Source organism: Oncorhynchus gorbuscha, linkage group LG09, assembly GCF_021184085.1.
Source record: "Oncorhynchus gorbuscha isolate QuinsamMale2020 ecotype Even-year linkage group LG09, OgorEven_v1.0, whole genome shotgun sequence".
NCBI classification, from domain to species: domain Eukaryota; kingdom Metazoa; phylum Chordata; class Actinopteri; order Salmoniformes; family Salmonidae; genus Oncorhynchus; species Oncorhynchus gorbuscha.
Window position 1 is genome coordinate 1,332,322 of NC_060181.1, and position 21,718 is coordinate 1,354,039.

At 44.2% G+C, this 21,718-nt stretch overlaps 1 protein-coding gene across 1 annotated transcript in view; it reads right to left on the reverse strand.

The window, feature by feature from the left end:
• The window catches only part of fam91a1 (family with sequence similarity 91 member A1), a 96,688-nt gene that overhangs the window by 70,364 nt on the left and 4,606 nt on the right, over positions 1 to 21,718 (reverse strand). Inside the window, 3 exon segments of the mRNA XM_046361336.1 lie at positions 75 to 99; positions 7,314 to 7,371; positions 18,613 to 18,764. Coding sequence (XP_046217292.1) covers positions 75 to 99; positions 7,314 to 7,371; positions 18,613 to 18,764 — 235 coding nt within the window.

The following is a 21,718-nucleotide window of genomic DNA, read 5'->3' on the forward strand; positions in this document are numbered from 1 at the left end:
TACCCAGCAGTCTTAGACCTAGAAGACAGACAGGAGACATTAATCACTTGTTCATCAAGTCAATATACTGGTTCCTCCCGATGCCCAGCAGTCTTAGACCTAGAAGATAGACAGGAAACATTAAATCACCGGTTATTTTACCAGGTTACATGGGAGAGGAGGGGGATGAATGAGCCAATTGTAAACTGGGGATTATTAGGTGACCTTGATGGTTTGAGGGCCAGATTGGGATATTAGCCAGGACACCGGGATTAACACCCCTACTCTTACGATAAGTGCCATGGGATCTTTAATGACCTCAGAGAGTCAGGACACCGGGGGTTAACACCCCTACTCTAACAATAAAGTGCCATGGGATCTTTAATGACCTCAGAGAGTCAGGACACCGGGGTTAACACCCCTACTCTTACGATAAGTGCCATGGGATCTTTAATGACCTCAGAGAGTCAGGACACCGGGGGTTAACACCCCTACTCTAACAATAAAGTGCCATGGGATCTTTAATGACCTCAGAGAGTCAGGACACCAGGGTTAACACCCCTACTCTAACAATAAAGTGCCATGGGATCTTTAATGACCTCAGAGAGTCAGGACACCAGGGTTAACACCCCTACTCTAACAATAAAGTGCCATGGGATCTTTAATGACCTCAGAGAGTCAGGACACCAGGGTTAACACCCCTACTCTAACAATAAAGTGCCATGGGAACTTTAATGACCTCAGAGAGTCAGGACACTGGGGTTAACACCCCTACTCTAACAATAAAGTGCCATGGGATCTTTAATGACCTCAGAGAGTCAGGACACCCGTTTAACGTCCCAACCGGAAGAAGGCACCCTACATAGGGCACTGCCCTGGGGCATTGGGATATTTTTTTAGACCAGAGGAAAGAGTGCCTCCTACTGGCCCTCCAACACCACTTCCTGCAGCATCTAGCCTCCCATCCAGGGACTAACCAGGACCAACCCAGGGTGGTATGCTGCTGGCCTTAGACCAAAGCCCTATTCCCTATATAGTACACTACCTGAGACCAGAGCCCTATTCCCAGTATAGTATATTACCTGAGACCAGAGGCATATTCCCTGTATAGTACACTACTATAGACCAGAGGCATATTCCCTATATAGTACACTACTATAGACCAGAGCCCTATTCCCTATATAGTACACTACTATAGACCAGAGCCCCATTCCCTATATAGTACACTACTATAGACCAGAGCCCTATTCCCTATATAGTACACTACTATAGACCAGAGGCATATTACCTGTATAGTACACTACTATAGACCAGAGGCATATTACCTGTATAGTATACTACCTGAGACCAGAGGCATATTCCCTGTATAGTACACTACCTGAGACCAGAGCCCTATTCCCTGTATAGTATACTACCCGAGACCAGAGGCATATTCCCTGTATAGTACACTACCTGAGACCAGAGGCATATTCCCTGTATAGTACACTACCTGAGACCAGAGGCATATTCCCTGTATAGTACACTACCTGAGACCAGAGGCATATTCCCTGTATAGTATACTACCTGAGACCAGAGGCATATTCCCTGTATAGTATATTACTATAGACCAGAGGCATATTCCCTATATAGTACACTACTATAGACCAGAGGCATATTCCCTGTATAGTACACTACTATAGACCAGAGCCATATTCCCTGTATAGTACACTACCTGAGACCAGAGGCATATTCCCTGTATAGTATACTATCTGAGAACCGGGGGGATATTCCCTGTATAGTATACTACCTGAGACCAGAGGCATATTCCCTGTATAGTATACTACCTGAGACCAGAGCCCTATTCCCTGTATAGTATACTATCTGAGAACCGGGGGGATATTCCCTGTATAGTATACTACCTGAGACCAGAGGCATATTCCCTGTATAGTATACTATCTGAGACCAGAGGCATATTCCCTGTATAGTACACTACCTGAGACCAGAGGCATATTCCCTGTATAGTATACTACTATAGACCAGAGGCATATTCCCTGTATAGTATATTACAAAGGGGAAGGGGGAGGGGGGGCAATGTAAATTGTCCGGTGGCCATTTGATTAATTGTTCAGCGGTCTAATGGCTTGTATAGTAAGCTGTCTGAGGAGCCGTTTGGTCCATATTCCGGTACCGCTTAGTGCTAGCTGAGACCAGAAGGCATAGCTTGGCCCCAGTGATGTAGTATACTACCCTCTGACCAGAGGCATATTCCCTGTACACCATATTACAAAGGTTCTGGATGGGGGACGCTTGGCCCCAGTGATGTACTGGGCCATTTGATTAATCTGTCAGGGCCTTCCTCAGACACCACCTATTATATAGGTTCTGGATGAGGAGCCGTTTGGCCCCAGTGATGTACTGGGCCGTACGCTCTACCCTCTGTAGTGGCTGAAGGACAGAGAGCAGTTACAGTCCAGAACTTGATGGTGCAGCTGTAGCTTTTGGCCCCAGTGATGACACTGGTCATGGAGCCACCAGCTCTCTAGGGCCTGTCTCAGACACCATGGTGCCATTATCTAGCCAGTTCTGGAGCAGGAAGTCATGGAACCCCAGTGAGTACTGGAAAGTCATGAAGCCATCTACCCTCTGTCTGGGCAGTCTTCAGCAGAAAGTCATGGACACCACCTGGCCATCTGACAGCAGTTCTGGATGGAGCCATGGCCCCCTCTTCTGGCCAGTCTCTCAGCAAAAAGTCATGGAGCCATCAGCTTCTGGCCAGTCTCTCAGACAACCTAATTAATAATAGGTTCTGCCATAGCAGACGCTTTTGGCCCCAGTGACTTACAGTCATGGTGCATACATTCTACCCTCTGTAGTGGTCTCTAAGGACAGATGCCATTCCTCTTCTGGCCAGCAGTTACCATACCAGGCGGTGATGAAACCGGTCAGGATGCTCTCGATGGTGCAGCTGTAGAACCTTTTGAGGATCTGACCAGTCTGACAGCAGAAAGTCATGGAGCCATCCATCTTCTGGCCAGTGTCTCAGCAGAAAGTCATGGTGCCATCCCTCTTCTGGCCAGTCTCTCAGCAGGAAGTCATGGAACCATCCAGCTTCTGGCCAGTCTCTCAGGAGAAAGTCATGAAGCCATCGCTCTTCTGGCCAGTCTCTCAGCAGAAAGTCATGGAGCCATCCTGCTTCTGGCCAGTCTGACAGCAGAAAGTCATGGAGCCATCCCTCTTCTGGCCAGTCTCTCAGCAAAAAGTCCTCTTCTGGTCAGTCTCTCAGCAGGAAGTCATGGAGCCATCTCAGCAGGAAGTCATGGAGCCATCCCTCTTCTGGTCAGTCTCTCAGCTTCTGGCCAGTCTCTCAGGAGGAAGTCATGGAGCCATAATCTTCTGCCATTTAGCAGGAAGTCTTTTATCCATCCCTCTTCTGGTCAGTCAGCAGGAAGTCATACATTCTACTGGCCAGTCTCTCAGGAGGAAGTCATGGAGCCATCCTGCTTCTGGCCAGTCTCTCATGAGGAAGTCATGGAGCCATCCCTCTTCTGGCCAGTCTCTCAGGAGGAAGTCATGGAGCCATTCCTCTTCTGGCCAGTCTCTCAGCAGGAAGTCATGGAGCCATCCCTCTTCTGGCCAGTCTCTCAGCAGGAAGTCATGGAGCCATCCTGCTTCTGGCCAGTCTCTCAGCAGGAAGTCATGGAGCCATCCTGCTTCTGATCAGTCTCTCAGGAGGAAGTCATGGAGCCATCCCTCTTCTGGTCAGTCTCTCAGCAGGAAGTCATGGAGCCATCCCTCTTCTGGTCAGTCTCTCAGCAGGAAGTCATGGAGCCATCCCTCTTCTGGTCAGTCTCTCAGGAGGAAGTCATGGAGCCATCCCTCTTCTGGTCAGTGTCTCAGCAGGAAGTCATGGAGCCATCCCTCTTCTGGTCAGTCTCTCAGCAGGAAGTCATGGAGCCATCCCTCTTCTGGTCAGTCTCTCAGGAGGAAGTGATGGAGCCATCCCTCTTCTGGCCAGTCTCTCAGCAGGAAGTAATGGAGCCATCCCTCTTCTGGTCAGTCTCTCAGCAGGAAGTCATGGAGCCATCCCTCTTCTGGTCAGTGTCTCAGCAGGAAGTGATGGAGCCATCCCTCTTCTGGTCAGTCTCTCAGCAGGAAGTCATGGAATCATCCCTCTTCTGGTCAGTCTCTCAGGAGGAAGTGATGGAGCCATCCCTCTTCTGGTCAGTCTCTCAGCAGGAAGTGATGGAGCCATCCCTCTTCTGGCCAGTCTCTCAGCAGGAAGTCATGGAGCCATCCCTCTTCTGGCCAGTGTCTCAGCAGGAAGTCATGGAGCCATCCCTCTTCTGGTCAGTCTCTCAGCAGGAAGTCATGGAGCCATCCCTCTTCTGGCCAGTCTCTCAGCAGGAAGTCATGGAGCCATCCCTCTTCTGGCCAGTCTCTCAGCAGGAAGTCATGGAGCCATCCCTCTTCTGGTCAGTCTCTCAGCAGGAAGTCATCTACCAATGCCGCTTCATTCATTCATTTGCCGTTTGTAATCCAATGGGCTTTAGCAATTATTGTTTTATCAGTTACTGAGTTCCTCAAAATGAATTTGTTAATTAGTTAGAACAGTCAGAACAGTTCATTTGAAAATAAGGTCAAAGACAGTGTTTCCCATGTATTCATTACTAGCACAATGTTTTAACTCACTGATGTTCTTATCCCTGAGAGAGGGAGTACTACAATACTACTACTAACAGTCAGCAGTTTATCCCTGAGAGAGGGAGTACTACAATACTACTACTAACAGTCAGCAGTTTATCCCTGAGAGAGGGAGTACTGCAATACTACTACTAACAGTCAGCAGTTTATCCCTGAGAGAGGGAGTACTACAATACTACTACTAACAGTCAGCAGTTTATCCCTGAGAGAGGGAGTACTACAATACTACTACTAACAGTCAGCAGTTTATCCCTGAGAGAGGGAGTACTACAATACTACTACTAACAGTCAGCAGTGTATCCCTGAGAGAGGGAGTACTACAATACTACTACTAACAGTCAGCAGTGTATCCCTGAGAGAGGGAGTACTACAATACTACTACTAACAGTCAGCAGTGTATACTACTACTAACAGTCAGCAGTGTATCCCAGTACTACAATCCCAGTCAGCAGTTTATCCCTGAGAGAGTACTACAATACTACTACTAACAGTCAGCAGTTTATCCCTGAGAGAGGGAGTACTACAATACTACTACTAACAGTCAGCAGTTTATCCCTGAGAGAGGAGTACTGCAATACTACTACTAACAGTCAGCAGTTTATCCCTGAGAGAGGGAGTACTGTATCCCAATACTACTACTAACAGTCAGCAGTTTATCCCTGAGAGAGGGAGTACTACAATACTACTACTAACAGTCAGCAGTTTATCCCTGAGAGAGGGAGTACTCCAATACTACTACTAACAGTCAGCAGTTTATCCCTGAGAGAGGGAGTACTACAATACTACTACTAAAGTCAGCAGTTTATCAGCAGTTTATCCCTGAGAGAGGGAGTACTACAATACTACTACAAACAGTCAGCAGTTTATCCCTCAGCAGAGAGGGAGTACTACAATACTACTACTAACAGTCAGCAGTGTATCCCTGAGAGAGGGAGTACTACAATACTACTACTAACAGTCAGCAGTGTATCCCTGAGAGAGGGAGTACTACAATACTACTACTAACAGTCAGCAGTGTATCCCTGAGAGAGGGAGTACTACAATACTACTACTAACAGTCAGCAGTTTATCCCTGAGAGAGGGAGTACTACAATACTACTAATATGACTGGGATTATCATGGGTTACTAATATGACTGGGATTATCATGGGTTACTAATATGACTAGGATTATCATGGGTTACTAATATGACTGGGATTATCATGGGTTACTAATATGACTAGGATTATCATAGGTTACTAATATGACTGGGATTATCATGGGTTACTAATATGACTAGGATTATCATGGGCTACTAATATGACTAGGATTATCATCAACTAGCATGGGATGCTAATATGACTAGGATTATCATCAACTAGCATGGGTTGCTAATATGACTAGGATTATCATCAACTAGCATGGGTTGCTAATATGACTAGGATTATCATCAACTAGCATGGGATGCTAATATGACTAGGATTATCATCAACTAGCATGGGATGCTAATATGACTAGGATTATCATGGGCTACTAATATGACTAGGATTATCATCAACTAGCATGGGATGCTAATATGATTAGGATTATCATCAACTAGCATGGGTTGCTAATATGACTAGGATTATCATCAACTAGCATGGGCTGCTAATATGACTAGGATTATCATCAACTAGCATGGGATGCTAATATGACTAGGATTATCATCAACTAGCATGGGTTGCTAATATGACTAGGATTATCATCAACTAGCATGGGTTGCTAATATGACTAGGATTATCATCAACTAGCATGGGTTGCTAATATGACTAGGATTATCATCAACTAGCATGGGATGCTAATATGACTAGGATTATCATCAACTAGCATGGGTTGATAAAATGACTAAAATTGTGCCTTTAACTAATGGACAATGAAAGAAAGTTGATTTGAAAACCATTAGAACGTGAGTGAAATATGCTACTGGTTTCAATGGCATATGGAAGTCTAAATAATTTCCTCCACATTTCTATGGTCTGATTTTGGCTACTTTGAAAGACATGCCTCATAATATGTAGTAAAACTTTCAGGTTTCAAACAACTACACGTTTTAAAAATGCAGACTGCCTCCAGCTCATTGCAAAGTGGAGTGTGACACTCTGAAAGCCTGCCAACAACCGCTGCTTACACACTTGAATGGCAAATGGGAAGCGCGCTACAATTACCAGTTGAGAAATAAAAACAGTAGCCCTTTTCAATCGTGGCCATCAAAACTGTTTTTAACACACGATTGCATTTATAATTTTTATGCAACGATTGGGATTATAAAAGCACATTTCAGTCCAGCAGCAACGAACAAGCGGTTTGAGGAGCTGTCGAAGCTGTCTGACTGATTTTACTCTCAAATTAAGATGAAAAATGCATGTGCCAATTTAATTCCACAAAATTATGCAAATTAACCTATAGACCGATAAGCATGACCGGTCAAATGTATTTCTATTGACTGGTATTTCCATCAATTAATAGACTAAAAATAATTATTTTGTAATTAATTGTTTTTTTCTTCTCCCGGACAAATGGCCGGCGCCAATTTTATTTATCGTTTTTTGGGCCAAAAGCAGCTATTACCGGCTTCCGGAAATACTGCTCCACACACCACACAGCTCAGAGAGAAAGTACAGAAACAGGCTACTTACAGTCAGCAGCAGTGAAGTTGGGCAGCGAGTCATAACTCTTCTCTACGTTCATGATGTCCTGGAGGTGGAGAGAGGGGGAGGGAGGGAGGGAGGGAGGGAGGGAGGGAGGGAGGGAGGGAGGGAGGGAGGGAGGGAGGGAGGGAGGGAGGGAGGGAGGGAGGGAGGGAGGGAGAAGAGGGAGGGGAGAGAGGGAGGAGAGGGAAGAGGAGAGAGGGAAGAGGAGAGAGGGAAGAGAGGGAAGAGGAGAGAGGAAGGGAGGGAGAAATTAAACCAGGAAAAAGGGAGCAGCAAATTAAACTAATTTCTCTTCCTACACCATTCCTTCCTTCCCTGAACCTTGATTATTCACTGTCAATGTTCCAAATGGCACCCTATTCCCAATGTAGTGCACTACTTTGGACCAGGACCCTATGGCACCCTATTCCCAATGTAGTGCACTACTTTGGACCAGGGCCCTATGGCACCCTATTCCCAATGTAGTGCACTACTTTGGACCAGGGCCCTATGGCACCCTATTCCCAATTCAGTGCACTACTTTGGACCAGGGCCCTATAAAAACCTATCAAATGATTATCAGACTTTGACCAGGGCCCATGGCACCCTATTCCCAATGTCTAGTATGAAGATTTGACCAGGGCCCTATGGCAAAATTGGTTTGAATGTTTTTCACCACTTTTAATGACCCTTGGCACCCTATTCACAATGTAGTGCAATAGTTTGGACCAGATGTAGGCCTAGTTGTTCATTATATTCCCAATGTAGTGTATTTTGGTTCATTGGGCCCTATGGCACCCTATTCCCTATTCAGTGCACTACTTTGGACCAGGGCCCTATGGCACCCTATTCCCTATTCAGTGCAGTAATTAATTTATCCTATTAAAAACACATCAAATGGATTATCAGAGTGACACTCTGACTGGCCCCACTCTGACTGGCCCCACTCTGACTGGCCCCACTCTGACTGGCCCCACTCTGACTGGCCCCACTCTGACTGGCCCCACTCTGACTGGCCCCACACTGACTGGCCCCACACTGACTGGCCCCACACTGACTGGCCCCACACTGACTGGCCCCACACTGACTGGCCCCACACTGACTGGCCCCACACTGACTGGCCCCACACTGACTGGCCCCACACTGACTGGCCCCACTCTGACTGGCCCCACTCTGACTGGCCCCACACTGACTGGCCCCACACTGACTGGCCCCACACTGACTGGCCCCACTCTGACTGGCCCCACTCTGACTGGCCCCACACTGACTGGCCCCACACTGACTGGCCCCACACTGACTGGCCCCACTCTGACTGGCCCCACACTGACTGGCCCCACACTGACTGGCCCCACACTGACTGGCCCCACACTGACTGGCCCCACTCTGACTGGCCCCACTCTGACTGGCCCCACTCTGACTGGCCCCACTCTGACTGGCCCCACTCTGACTGGCCCCACTCTGACTGGCCCCACTCTGACTAATCCACCATCGTAGTGTACTGTGCTTCTAACGTTCAGAGTAAAAACTCGCCGGACACTACGAAAGGTTCGACCAACTTTATTCTCCCAGAGAATCAATACAGCTGCATTAGACAAAGACCTTTTCACACAAGCAGTGATATTTAACCCTTCCTCCTGAGTCTCCTCCTACCCATCTGTACAAGCAGTGATATTTAACCATTCCTCCTGAGTCTCCTCCTACCCATCTGTACAAGCAGTGATATATAACCCTTCCTCCTGAGTCTCCTCCTACCCATCTGTACAAGCAGTGATATATAACCCTTCCTCCTGAGTCTCCTCCTACCCATCTGTACAAGCAGTGATATATATCCCTTCCTCCTGAGTCTCCTCCTACCCATCTGTACAAGCAGTGATATTTAACCATTCCTCCTGAGTCTCCTCCTACCCATCTGTACAAGCAGTGATATTTAACCCTTCCTCCTGAGTCTCCTCCTAACCATCTGTACAAGCAGTGATATGTAGAAACACATTGAATAACAGATAGTCCTTACTGCTATTAGCCCATAGAAACACATTGAATAACAGACAGTCCTCTGCTAGCCCATCTGAATAACAGAAGTCCACTGTGATAGAAACACATTGAATAACCCTTCCTAGAAACACATTGAATAACAGATAGTCCTACCTAGCCCCTAGAAACACATTGAATAACAGATAGTCCTTACTGCTATTAGCCCATAGAAACACATTGAATAACAACTGTCCTTACTGCTATTAGCCCATAGAAACACATTGAATAACAGATCGTACTTACTGCTATTAGAAACACATTGAATAACAGACGGTCCTTACTGCTATTAGCCCATAGAAACACATTGAATAACAGAGAGTCCTTACTGCTATTAGCCCATAGAAACACATTGAATAACAGATAGTCCTTACTGCTATTAGCCCATAGAAACACATTGAATAACAGACTTACTGCTATTAGAAACACATTGAATAACAGACGGTCCTTACTGCTATTAGCCCATAGAAACACATTGAATAACAGATAGTCCTTACTGCTATTAGCCCATAGAAACACATTGAATAACAGATAGTACTGCTATTAGCCCATAGAAACACATTGAATAACAGATAGTCCTTACTGCTATTAGAAACACATTGAATAACAGATAGTCCTTACTGCTATTAGCCCATAGAAACACATTGAATAACAGATAGTCCTTACTGCTATTAGCCCATAGAAACACATTGAATAACAGATAGTCCTTACTGCTATTAGCCCATAGAAACACATTGAATAACAGATAGTCCTTACTGCTATTAGCCCATAGAAACACATTGAATAACAGATAGTCCTTACTGCTATTAGAAACACATTGAATAACAGACGGTCCTTACTGCTATTAGCCCATAGAAACACATTGAATAACAGATAGTCCTTACTGCTATTAGCCCATAGAAACACATTGAATAACAGATAGTCCTTACTGCTATTAGCCCATAGAAACACATTGAATAACAGATAGTCTTACTGCTATTAGCCAATAGAAACACATTGAATAACAGATAGTCCTTACTGCTATTAGCCCATAGAAACACATTGAATAACAGTCCTTACTGCTATTAGAAACACATTGAATAGTCCTTACTGCTATTAGCCCATAGAAACACATTGAATAAGAGACAGTCCTTACTGCTATTAGCCCATAGAAACACATTGAATAACAGATAGTCCTTACTGCTATTAGCCCATAGAAACACATTGAATAACAGATAGTCCTTACTGCTATTAGCCCATAGAAACACATTGAATAACAGATAGTCCTTACTGCTATTAGCCCATAGAAACACATTGAATAACAGATAGTCCTTACTGCTATTAGCCCATAGAAACACATTGAATAACAGATAGTCCTTACTGCTATTAGCCCATAGAAACACATTGAATAACAGATAGTCCTTACTGCTATTAGAAACACATTGAATAACAGACGGTCCTTACTGCTATTAGCCCATAGAAACACATTGAATAACAGATAGTCCTTACTGCTATTAGAAACACATTGAATAACAGACGGTCCTTACTGCTATTAGAAACACATTGAATAACAGATAGTCCTTACTGCTATTAGCCCATAGAAACACATTGAATAACAGATAGTCCTTACTGCTATTAGCCCATAGAAACACATTGAATAACAGATAGTCCTTACTGCTATTAGCCCATAGAAACACATTGAATAACAGATAGTCCTTACTGCTATTAGCCCATAGAAACACATTGAATAACAGATAGTCCTTACTGCTATTAGCCCATAGAAACACATTGAATAACAGATAGTCCTTACTGCTATTAGCCCATAGAAACACATTGAATAACAGATAGTCCTTACTGCTATTAGAAACACATTGAATAACAGATATACTGCTATTAGAAACACATTGAATAACAGATAGTCCTTACTGCTATTAGCCCATAGAAACACATTGAATAACAGATAGTCCTTACTGCTATTAGCCCATAGAAACACATTGAATAACAGATAGTCCTTACTGCTATAGAAACACATTGAATAACAGATAGTCCTTACTGCTATTAGCCCATAGAAACACATTGAATAACAGATAGTCCTTAGAAACACATTGAATAACAGATAGTCCTTACTGCTATTAGCCCATAGAAACACATTGAATAACAGATAGTCCTTACTGCTATTAGCCCATAGAAACACATTGAATAACAGATAGTCCTTACTGCTATTAGCCCATAGAAACACATTGAATAACAGATAGTCCTTACTGCTATTAGCCCATAGAAACACATTGAATAACAGATAGTCCTTACTGCTATTACATAGTCCTTACTGAAACACATTGAATAACAGATAGTCCTTACTGCTATTAGCCAATAGAAACACATTGAATAACAGACAGTCCTTACTGCTATAGAAACACATTGAATAGTCCTTACTGCTATTAGCCCATAGAAACACATTGAATAACAGATAGTCCTTACTGCTATTAGCCCATAGAAACACATTGAATAACAGATAGTCCTTACTGCAGATAGTCCAATAGAAACACATTGAATAACATATTATTTATTGTTTTAAATCTAAAGGAAGTTTGTTCTGAAGTGTCTGGAAAAGTTGTATTTGACCCCTTGTTTGAGGCACTAAACTTTCTCCATAAATTGGTTTACCTGGTACGGGGGGGGGGGACCTTCAGATGAGTCTTGTGGGGCATTTGGGCATCCTAGATCAAAACAAGACTCTCATCTTTCCACCGAGTGGCCAAACCGTTCGGACACTCCGTGAGAAGACCGATTTAGCTCTGACACCTTTACCGCGAAAAATTCTAGCAGAAAGGTTCATGTAGAACAGATATGATCCTCTATCCTCAATAATAGAGAGTTATTTTGAGCACTATAAAATACATTTCTATCTGCACGGCTCTGTACCGTTCTCCCAACTGAATACACCCCTTGTGGTCAATTGGTTTTACAGAGTAGAAATATAAACATAGACATACAATGAATAGAATGGGTTTGGAACCTCTATTCCTGGCAATCTGACTAGTGAACTCATGAGTGAAATCGCTTCCTGGTATTGTAATGAAATCATTTCCATGGTAATGTAGAATGTTTATTCAAATGATTTTAACTGATGTGGCTCATGTAATGGAATGTATTTTATGTAATGGCAGTTCAGTTGATTCAACAAATCACAGCACAGATTGATGCGTACACTTCCTGCTTTTACTTCCTGCTTTGCTCATATTCCCATAATGACATCATTGGCTTGAAAGAGGACACCTCCGTTATACTCATTCTAGTGTAAAGACTGGTATCAGTATGACCTAAATGCACAGTATGCACAGTAGGACAGCTCTTGAATGGACTGATTTGAGACTACGGTTCTGTCCTAAACAGAGCCCTATGGACCTTATAGACCAGAGCCCTATGGACCTTATAGACCAGAGCCCTATGGACCTTATAGACCAGAGCCCTATGGACCTTATAGACCAGAGCCCTATGGACCTTATAGACCAGAGCCCTATGGACCTTATAGACCAGAGCCCTATGGACCTTATAGACCAGAGACCTTATAGACCAGAGCCCTATGGACCTTATAGACCAGAACCCTATGGACCTTATAGACCAGAGCCCTATGGACCTTATAGACCAGAGCCCTATGGACCTTATAGACCAGAGCCCTATGGACCTTATAGACCAGAGCCCTATGGACCTTATAGACCAGAGACCTTATAGACCAGAGCCCTATGGACCTTATAGACCAGAACCCTATGGACCTTATAGACCAGAGCCCTATGGACCTTATAGACCAGAGCCCTATGGACCTTATAGACCAGAGCCCTATGGACCTTATAGACCAGAACCCTATGGACCTTATAGACCAGAGCCCTATGGACCTTATAGACCAGAGACCTTATAGACCTTATAGACCAGAGCCCTATGGACCTTATAGACCAGAGCCCTATGGACCTTATAGACCAGAGACCTTATAGACCAGAGCCCTATGGACCTTATAGACCAGAGCCCTATGGACCTTATAGACCAGAGCCCTATGGACTATAGTATATAGTATTATAGTACCTCCATGATGCTGATATAGTAGGAGAAGGGGTGACTACAGTAGATATAGTATATAATATTATAGTACCTCCATGAGAGTTACAAGCTATTTAGTCATTGTTAGTTTTAAAAAATAAAAAAAATTAAAAAAACTGGATAACACTCGCCAGCCCAGCCCCCCTGCCCCATCCACCGCTGCCCCCTGGACACTGATCTCTTGGCTACATAGCTGACGCACACTGGACTGCCCATTAATCACGGTACTCCACTCTGCTTGTTTGTTTTATCTGTCGGCCCAGTTGCCTAGTCAACGCCATTTTACCTGCTGTTTGTTGTGCTAGCTGATTAGCCTCGCCCACTGTTTTTAGCTAGCTTTCTCAATTCAACACCTGTGACTACTGTATGCCTCGCTGTATGTCTCTCCCAAATGTCAATATGCCTTGTATACTGTTGTTCAGGTTAGTTATCATTGTTTTAGTTCACAATGGAGCCCCTAGATCCACTCTGCATACCCCTGTTACCTCCCTCGTCCCACCCCCCACACATGCGGTGACCTCACCCATTACAACCAGCATTTCCAGAGATACAACCTCTCTCATCATCACCCAATGCCTGGGCTTACCTCCGCTGTACCCGCACCCCACCATACCCCTGTCTGCGCATTATGCCCTGAATATATTCTACCATGCCCAGAAACCTGCTCCTCTTATCCTCTGCCCCCAACGCTCTAGGCGACCAGTTTTGATAGCCTTTAGCCGTACCCTCATACTACTCCTTCTCTGTTCCGCGGGTGATGTGGAGGTAAACCCAGGCCCCGCATGTCCCCAGGTACCCTCATTTGCTGACTTCTGTGATCGAAAAAGTCTTGGTTTTATGCATGTCAACATCAGAAGCCTCCTCCCTAAGGTTTGTTTTACTCACTGCTTTAGCACACTCTGCTAACCCTGATGTCCTTGCCGTGTCTGAATCCTGGCTCAGGAAGGCCACCAAAAATTCAGAGATTTCCATACCCAACTATAACATCTTCCGTCAAGATAGAACTGCTAAAGGGGGAGGAGTTGCAGTCTACTGCAGAGATAGCCTGCAAAGTAATGTCATACTTTCCAGGTCCATACCCAAACAGTTTGAACTACTAATTTTGAAAATTACTCTCTCCAGAAACAAGTCTCTCACTGTTGCCGCCTGCTACCGACCCCCCTCAGCTCCCAGCTGTGCCCTGGACACCATTTGTGAATTGATCGCCCCCCATCTAGCTTCAGAGTTCGTTCTGTTAGGTGACCTAAACTGGGATATGCTTAACACCCCGGCAGTCCTACAATCTAAGCTACATGCCCTCAATCTCACTCAAATCATCAAGGAACCCACCAGGTACAACCCTAACTCTGTAAACAAGGGCACCCTCATAGACATCATCCTGACCAACTGGCCCTCCAAATATACCTCTGCTGTCTTCAACCAGGATCTCAGCGATCACTGCCTCATCGCCTGTATCCGCCACGGAGCCGCAGTCAAACGACCACCCCTCATCACTGTCAAACGCTCCCTAAAACACTTCTGTGAGCAGGCCTTTCTAATCGACATGGCCCGGGTATCCTGGAAGGACATTGACCTCATCCCGTCAGTTGAGGATGCATGGTCATTCTTTAAAAGTAACTTCCTCACCATTTTAGATAAGCATGCTCCGTTCAAAAAAATGCAGAACCAAGAACAGATACAGCCCTTGGTTCACTCCAGACCTGACTGCCCTCGACCAGCACAAAAACATCCTGTGGCGGACTGCAATAGCATCGAATAGTCCCCGCGATATGCAACTGTTCAGGGAAGTCAGGAACCAATACACGCAGTCAGTCAGGAAAGCTAAGGCCAGCTTCTTCAGGCAGAAGTTTGCATCCTGTAGCTCCAACTCCAAAAAGTTCTGGGACACTGTGAAGTCCATGGAAGTCCATGGAAGTCCATGGAGAACAAGAGCACCTCCTCCCAGCTGCCCACTGCTCTGAGGCCACTGCTCTGAGGCTAGGAAACACGGTCTCCACCGATAAATCCATGATTATCGAAAACTTCAATAAACACTTCTCAACGGCTGGCCATGCCTTCCGCCTGGCTACTCCAACCTCGGCCAACAGCTCCGCCCCCCCCGTAGCTCCTCACCCAAGCCTCTCCAGGTTCTCCTTTACCCAAATCCAGATAGCAGATGTTCTGAAAGAGCTGCAAAACCTGGACCCGTACAAATCAGCTGGGCTTGACAATCTGGACCCGCTATTTCTGAAACTATCTGCTGCCATTGTCGCAACCCCTATTACCAGCCTGTTCAACCTCTCTTTCATATCGTCTGAGATCCCCAAGGATTGGAAAGCTGCCGCAGTCATCCCTCTCTTCAAAGGGGGAGACACCCTGGACCCAAACTGTTACAGACCTATATCCATCCTGCCCTGCCTATCTAAGGTCTTCGAAAGCCAAGTCAACAAACAGGTCACTGACCATCTCGAATCCCACCGTACCTTCTCCGCTGTGCAATCTGGTTTCCGAGCCGGTCACAGGTGCACCTCAGCCACACTCAAGGTACTAAACGATATCATAACCGCCATCGATAAAAGACAGTACTGTGCAGCCGTCTTCATAGACCTCGCCAAGGCTTTCGACTCTGTCAATCACCATATTCTTATCGGCAGACTCTACAGCCTCGGTTTTTCGGATGACTGCCTTGCCTGGTTCACCAATTACTTTGCAGACAGAGTTCAGTGTGTCAAATCGGAGGGCATGCTGTCCGGTCCTCTGGCAGTCTCTATGGGGGTGCCACAGGGTTCAATTCTCGGGCCGACTCTTTTCTCTGTGTATATCAATGATGTTGCTCTTGCTGCGGGCGATTCCCTGATCCACCTCTACGCAGACGACACCATTCTATATACTTTCGGCCCGTCATTGGACACTGTGCTATCTAACCTCCAAACGAGCTTCAATGCCATACAGCACTCCTTCCGTGGCCTCCAACTGCTCTTAAATGTGAGTAAAACCAAATGCATGCTTTTCAACCGATCGCTGCCTGCACCCGCATGCCCGACTAGCATCACCACCCTGGATGGTTCCGACCTTGAATATGTGGACATCTATAAGTACCTAGGTGTCTGGCTAGACTGCAAACTCTCCTTCCAGACCCACATCAAACATCTTCAATCGAAAATCAAATCAAGAGTCGGCTTTCTATTCCGCAACAAAGCCTCCTTCACTCACGCTGCCAAGCTTACCCTAGTTAAACTGACTATCCTACCGATCCTCGACTTCGGCGACGTCATCTACAAAATGGCTTCCAACACTCTACTCAGCAAACTGGATGCAGTCTATCACAGTGCCATCCGTTTTGTCACTAAAGCACCTTATACCACCCACCACTGCGACTTGTATGCTCTAGTCGGCTGGCCCTCACTACATATTCGTCGCCAGACCCACTGGCTCCAGGTCATCTACAAGTCCATGCTAGGTAAAGCTCCGCCTTATCTCAGTTCACTGGTCATGATGGCAACACCCATCCGTAGCACGCGCTCTAGCAGGTGTATCTCACTGATCATCCCTAAAGCCAACACATCATTTGGCCGCCTTTCGTTCCAGTACTCTGCTGCCTGTGACTGGAACGAATTGCAAAAATCGCTGGAACGAATTGCAAAAATCACTGAAGTTGGAGACTTTTATCTCCCTCACCAACTTCAAACATCAGCTATCCGAGCAGCTAACCGATCGCTGCAGCTGTACATAGTCTATAGGAAAATAGCCCACCCATTTTCACCTACCTCATTCCCATACTTTTTTTATACTGTTTTTATTTATTTATTTTTCTGCTCTTTTGCACACCAATATCTCTACCTGTACATGACCTGATCATTTATCACTCCAGTGTTAATCTGCAAAACTGTATTATTCGCCTACCTCCTCATGCCTTTTGCACACATTGTATATAGACTGCCCATTTTTTTTTTCTACTGTGTTATTGACTTGTTAATTGTTTATTCCATGTGTAACTCTGTGTTGTCTGTTCACACTGCTATGCTTTTATCTTGGCCAGGTCGCAGTTGCAAATGAGAACTTGTTCTCAACTAGCCTACCTGGTTAAATAAAGGTGAAATAAAAAAAATAAAAAAAATATAGTATATAATATTATAGTACCTCCATGATGCTGATATAGTAGGAGAAGGGGTGACTACAGTAGATATATTATATATAGTAATAGTATATAATATTATAGTACCTCCATGATGCTGATATAGTAGGAGAAGGGGTGACTACAGTAGATATATTATATATAGTAATAGTATATAGTATTATAGTACCTCCATGATGCTGATATAGTAGGAGAAGGGGTGACTACAGTAGATATAGTATATATACTAATAGTATATAGTATTATAGTACCTCCATGATGCTGATATAGTAGGAGAAGGGGTGACTACAGTATATATATTATATATTATTATAGTACCTCCATGATGCTGATATAGTAGGAGAAGGGGTGACTACAGTAGATATATTATATATAGTAATAGTATATAGTATTATAGTACCTCCATGATGCTGATATAGTAGGAGAAGGGGTGACTACAGTAGATATATTATATATAGTAATAGTATATAGTATTATAGTACCTCCATGATGCTGATATAGTAGGAGAAGGGGTGACTACAGTAGATATATTATATATAGTAATAGTATATAGTATTATAGTACCTCCATGATGCTGATATAGTAGGAGAAGGGGTGACTACAGTAGATATATTATATAAAGTAATAGTATATAGTATTATAGTACCTCCATGATGCTGATATAGTAGGAGAAGGGGTGACTGCAGTAGATATAGTATATAATATTATAGTACCTCCATGATGCTGATATAGTAGGAGAAGGGGTGACTACAGTAGATATATTATATATAGTAATAGTATATAGTATTATAGTACCTGCATGATGCTGATATAGTAGGAGAAGGGTGACTACAGTAGATATATTATATATAGTAATAGTATATAGTATTATAGTACCTCCATGATGCTGATATAGTAGGAGAAGGGGTGACTACAGTATATATATTATATATTATTATAGTACCTCCATGATGCTGATATAGTAGGAGAAGGGGTGACTACAGTATATATATTATATATTATTATAGTACCTCCATGATGCTGATATAGTAGGAGAAGGGGTGACTGCAGTAGATATATTATATATAGTAATAGTATATAGTATTATAGTACCTCCATGATGCTGATATAGTAGGAGAAGGGGGTGATCCGGAGGCCTTTGACCATGATGTCTGACAGGTGGTAGGGGTAGAGCATCAGGTGATCTCGGCTGTACTTCAGAAGCTCCTCATAGTACTTCCTCTCATCCTTCCTCACGTGTCTCACTGGACAGACATGGGGGGAGAGAACAGACACACTCAGATCAGATAGGGACAGGGCAGGACAGAGACAGACAGATCAGATAGGGACTGATAAGGACAGAGACAGTCAGATCAGATAGGGACTGATAAGGACAGACAGATCAGATAGGGACTGATAAGGACAGAGACAGACAGATCAGATAGGGACAGGGCAGGACAGAGACAGTCAGATCAGATAGGGACTGATAAGGACAGAGACAGACAGATCAGATAGGGACTGATAAGGACAAAGATAGTCAGATCAGATAGGGACAGGTTAGGACAGACAGTCAGATCAGATCAGATAGGGACTGATAAGGACAGAGACAGTCAGATCAGATAAGGACAGGTTAGGACAGAGACAGTCAGATCAGATAGGGACTGATAAGGACAGAGACAGTCAGATCAGATAGGGACAGGTTGGGACAGACAGATCAGATAGGGACAGGTTAGGACAGAGACAGTCAGATCAGAAAGGGACAGAGAAGGTCAGATCAGATAGGGACAGGTTAGGACAGACAGATCAGATAGGGACAGGTTAGGACAGACAGATCAGATAGGGACAGGTTAGGACAGACATATCAGATCAGATAGGGACTGATAAGGACAGAGACAGACAGATCAGATAGGGACTGATAAGGACAAAGACAGTCAGATCAGATAGGGACAGGTTAGGACAGACAGTCAGATCAGATAGGGACTGATAAGGACAAACACTGTGATCAGATAGGGAAAGAAAGCTAGTCCATTAGGCCTACTGACAACTTAAAAAACAATAATAATAGTAGATACTTTCAGATACATAGGGCCCCCTAATAATGCACTGTAAGTACTGAGCAATAAAATGATTTATCATTGGTTATAAATTGGCCTTCAGAAAGTATTCACACATTGACTTTTTCCACAATGGTCATGAAATGTTATGATATTTGAAAGAGACCATTTGAAAGTTTTTCATATATAATATAATGACAAGTTTACACTATAAAAAATGAAAAGCTAAAATGCCTTCAGTCAATAAATATTCAACCCATTTTTTATGGCTAGCCTCAAGTTCAGGAGAAAAGAAATGTGCTTAACAAGTTACATTATAAGTTGCATGGACTGTGTGTAATAATAGTGTTCAACATGATTTCTGAATGACTACCTCATCTCTGTACCCCACACATACAGATAATTGTAAGGCCCCTCATCTCTGTACCCCACACATACAGATAATTGTAAGGCCCCTCAGTCGAGCAGTGAATTTCAAACACAGATTGAACCACAAAGATCAGGGAGGTTTTACAATGCCTCGCAAAGAAGGGCTCCTATTGGTAGATGGGTAAAAATACAAATCAGACATTGAATATCCCTTTGAGCATGGTGAAGTTATTAATTACACTTTGGATGTGTCAATACTGCTCAGGGATTTCACCATGAGGCCAATGGTGACTCCACAATACCAACCTAAATGACAGAGTGAAAGGAAGGAAGCAACAAGGCAGTAAAGTCATACTGCAAACATGTGGCAATATAATTAACTGTTTGTCCTGAATACAAAGTGTTATGTTTGGGGCAAATATAATACAACACATTACTGAGTACCACTCTCCATATATTCAACCATAGTGTTGGCTGCATCATGTTATGGGTATGATGGTAATCGTTCAGGACTAGGGAGTTTTTCAGGATAAAAAAAGAAACGAATGATGCTAAGCACAGGCAAAATCCTAGAGAAAAACCACCTGGTTCAGTCTGCTTTCCAACAGACACTGGGAGAGGACAATAACCTAAAACACAAGGCCAAATAACACTGGAGTTGCTTACCAAAAGAGTGAATGCTCCCGAGTGGCTGAGTAACAGGTTTGACATAAATCTGCATGAAAATCTATGGCAGGACGTGAATTTTATTTTCTAGCAATGATCAACAAGCTTGAAGAATTATAATGGGCAAATGTTGCACAATCCAGGTGTGGACAGTTCTTTGACACTTACCCAGAGGCACTCACAGCTGTACTTGCTGCCAAAGGTGCTTCTAACATGTATTTTGTCAGGGGGTTAAATACTTATCTAAATCAAGATATTATCGTGTTTTATTTTTCATAAATGTTTTACAAGTGTCCACTTTGACAGAGTATTTTGTAGTGATGCACCGATATGACATTTTTGGCCGATACCGATATCCGATATTTTCCTTGACAAAAAAAACTGAAACTGATAACCGTTATTTACAATTTTAGCGGCCTTTTAAGGATTCTAGTACAGTTAAATGGTTAACACATGTAACGGATGTGAAACGGCTAGCTTAGTTAGCGGTGGTTCTGATGTAACGGATGTGAAACGGCTAGCTTAGTTAGCGGTGGGTCTGATGTAACGGATGTGAAACGGCTAGCTTAGTTAGCGGTGGCGCTAAATAGCGTTTCAATCGGTGACGTCACTTGCTCTGAGACCTTGAAGTAGTAGTTCCCCTTGCTCTGCAAGGGCAACGGCTTTTGTGGAGCGATGGGTAACGATGCTTCGTGGGTGACTGTTGTTGATGTGTGCAGAGGGTCCCTGGTTCGCGTGGCCGAGATCTTTGTGGGCTATACTCGGCCCTGTCTCAGGATTGTTGGTGGTTGAAGATATCTCTCTAGTGGTGTGGGGGCTGTGCTTTGGCAAAGTGGGTGGGATTATATCCTGCCTGTTTAGCCCTGTCCGGGGGTATCGTCAGATGGGGCCACAGTGTCCCCTGACCCCTCCTGTCTCAGCCTCCAGTATTTATGCTGCAATAGTTTGTGTGTTGGGGGGCTAGGGTCAGTCTGTTATTACTGGAGTATTTATCTTGTCTTATCCGGTGTCCTGTGCGAATTTAAGTACGCTCTCTCTAATTCGCTCTTTCTCCCTCTCGGAGGACTTGAGCCCTAGGACCATGCCTCAGGCCTACCTGGCATGATGACTCCTTGCTGCCCCCAGTCCAC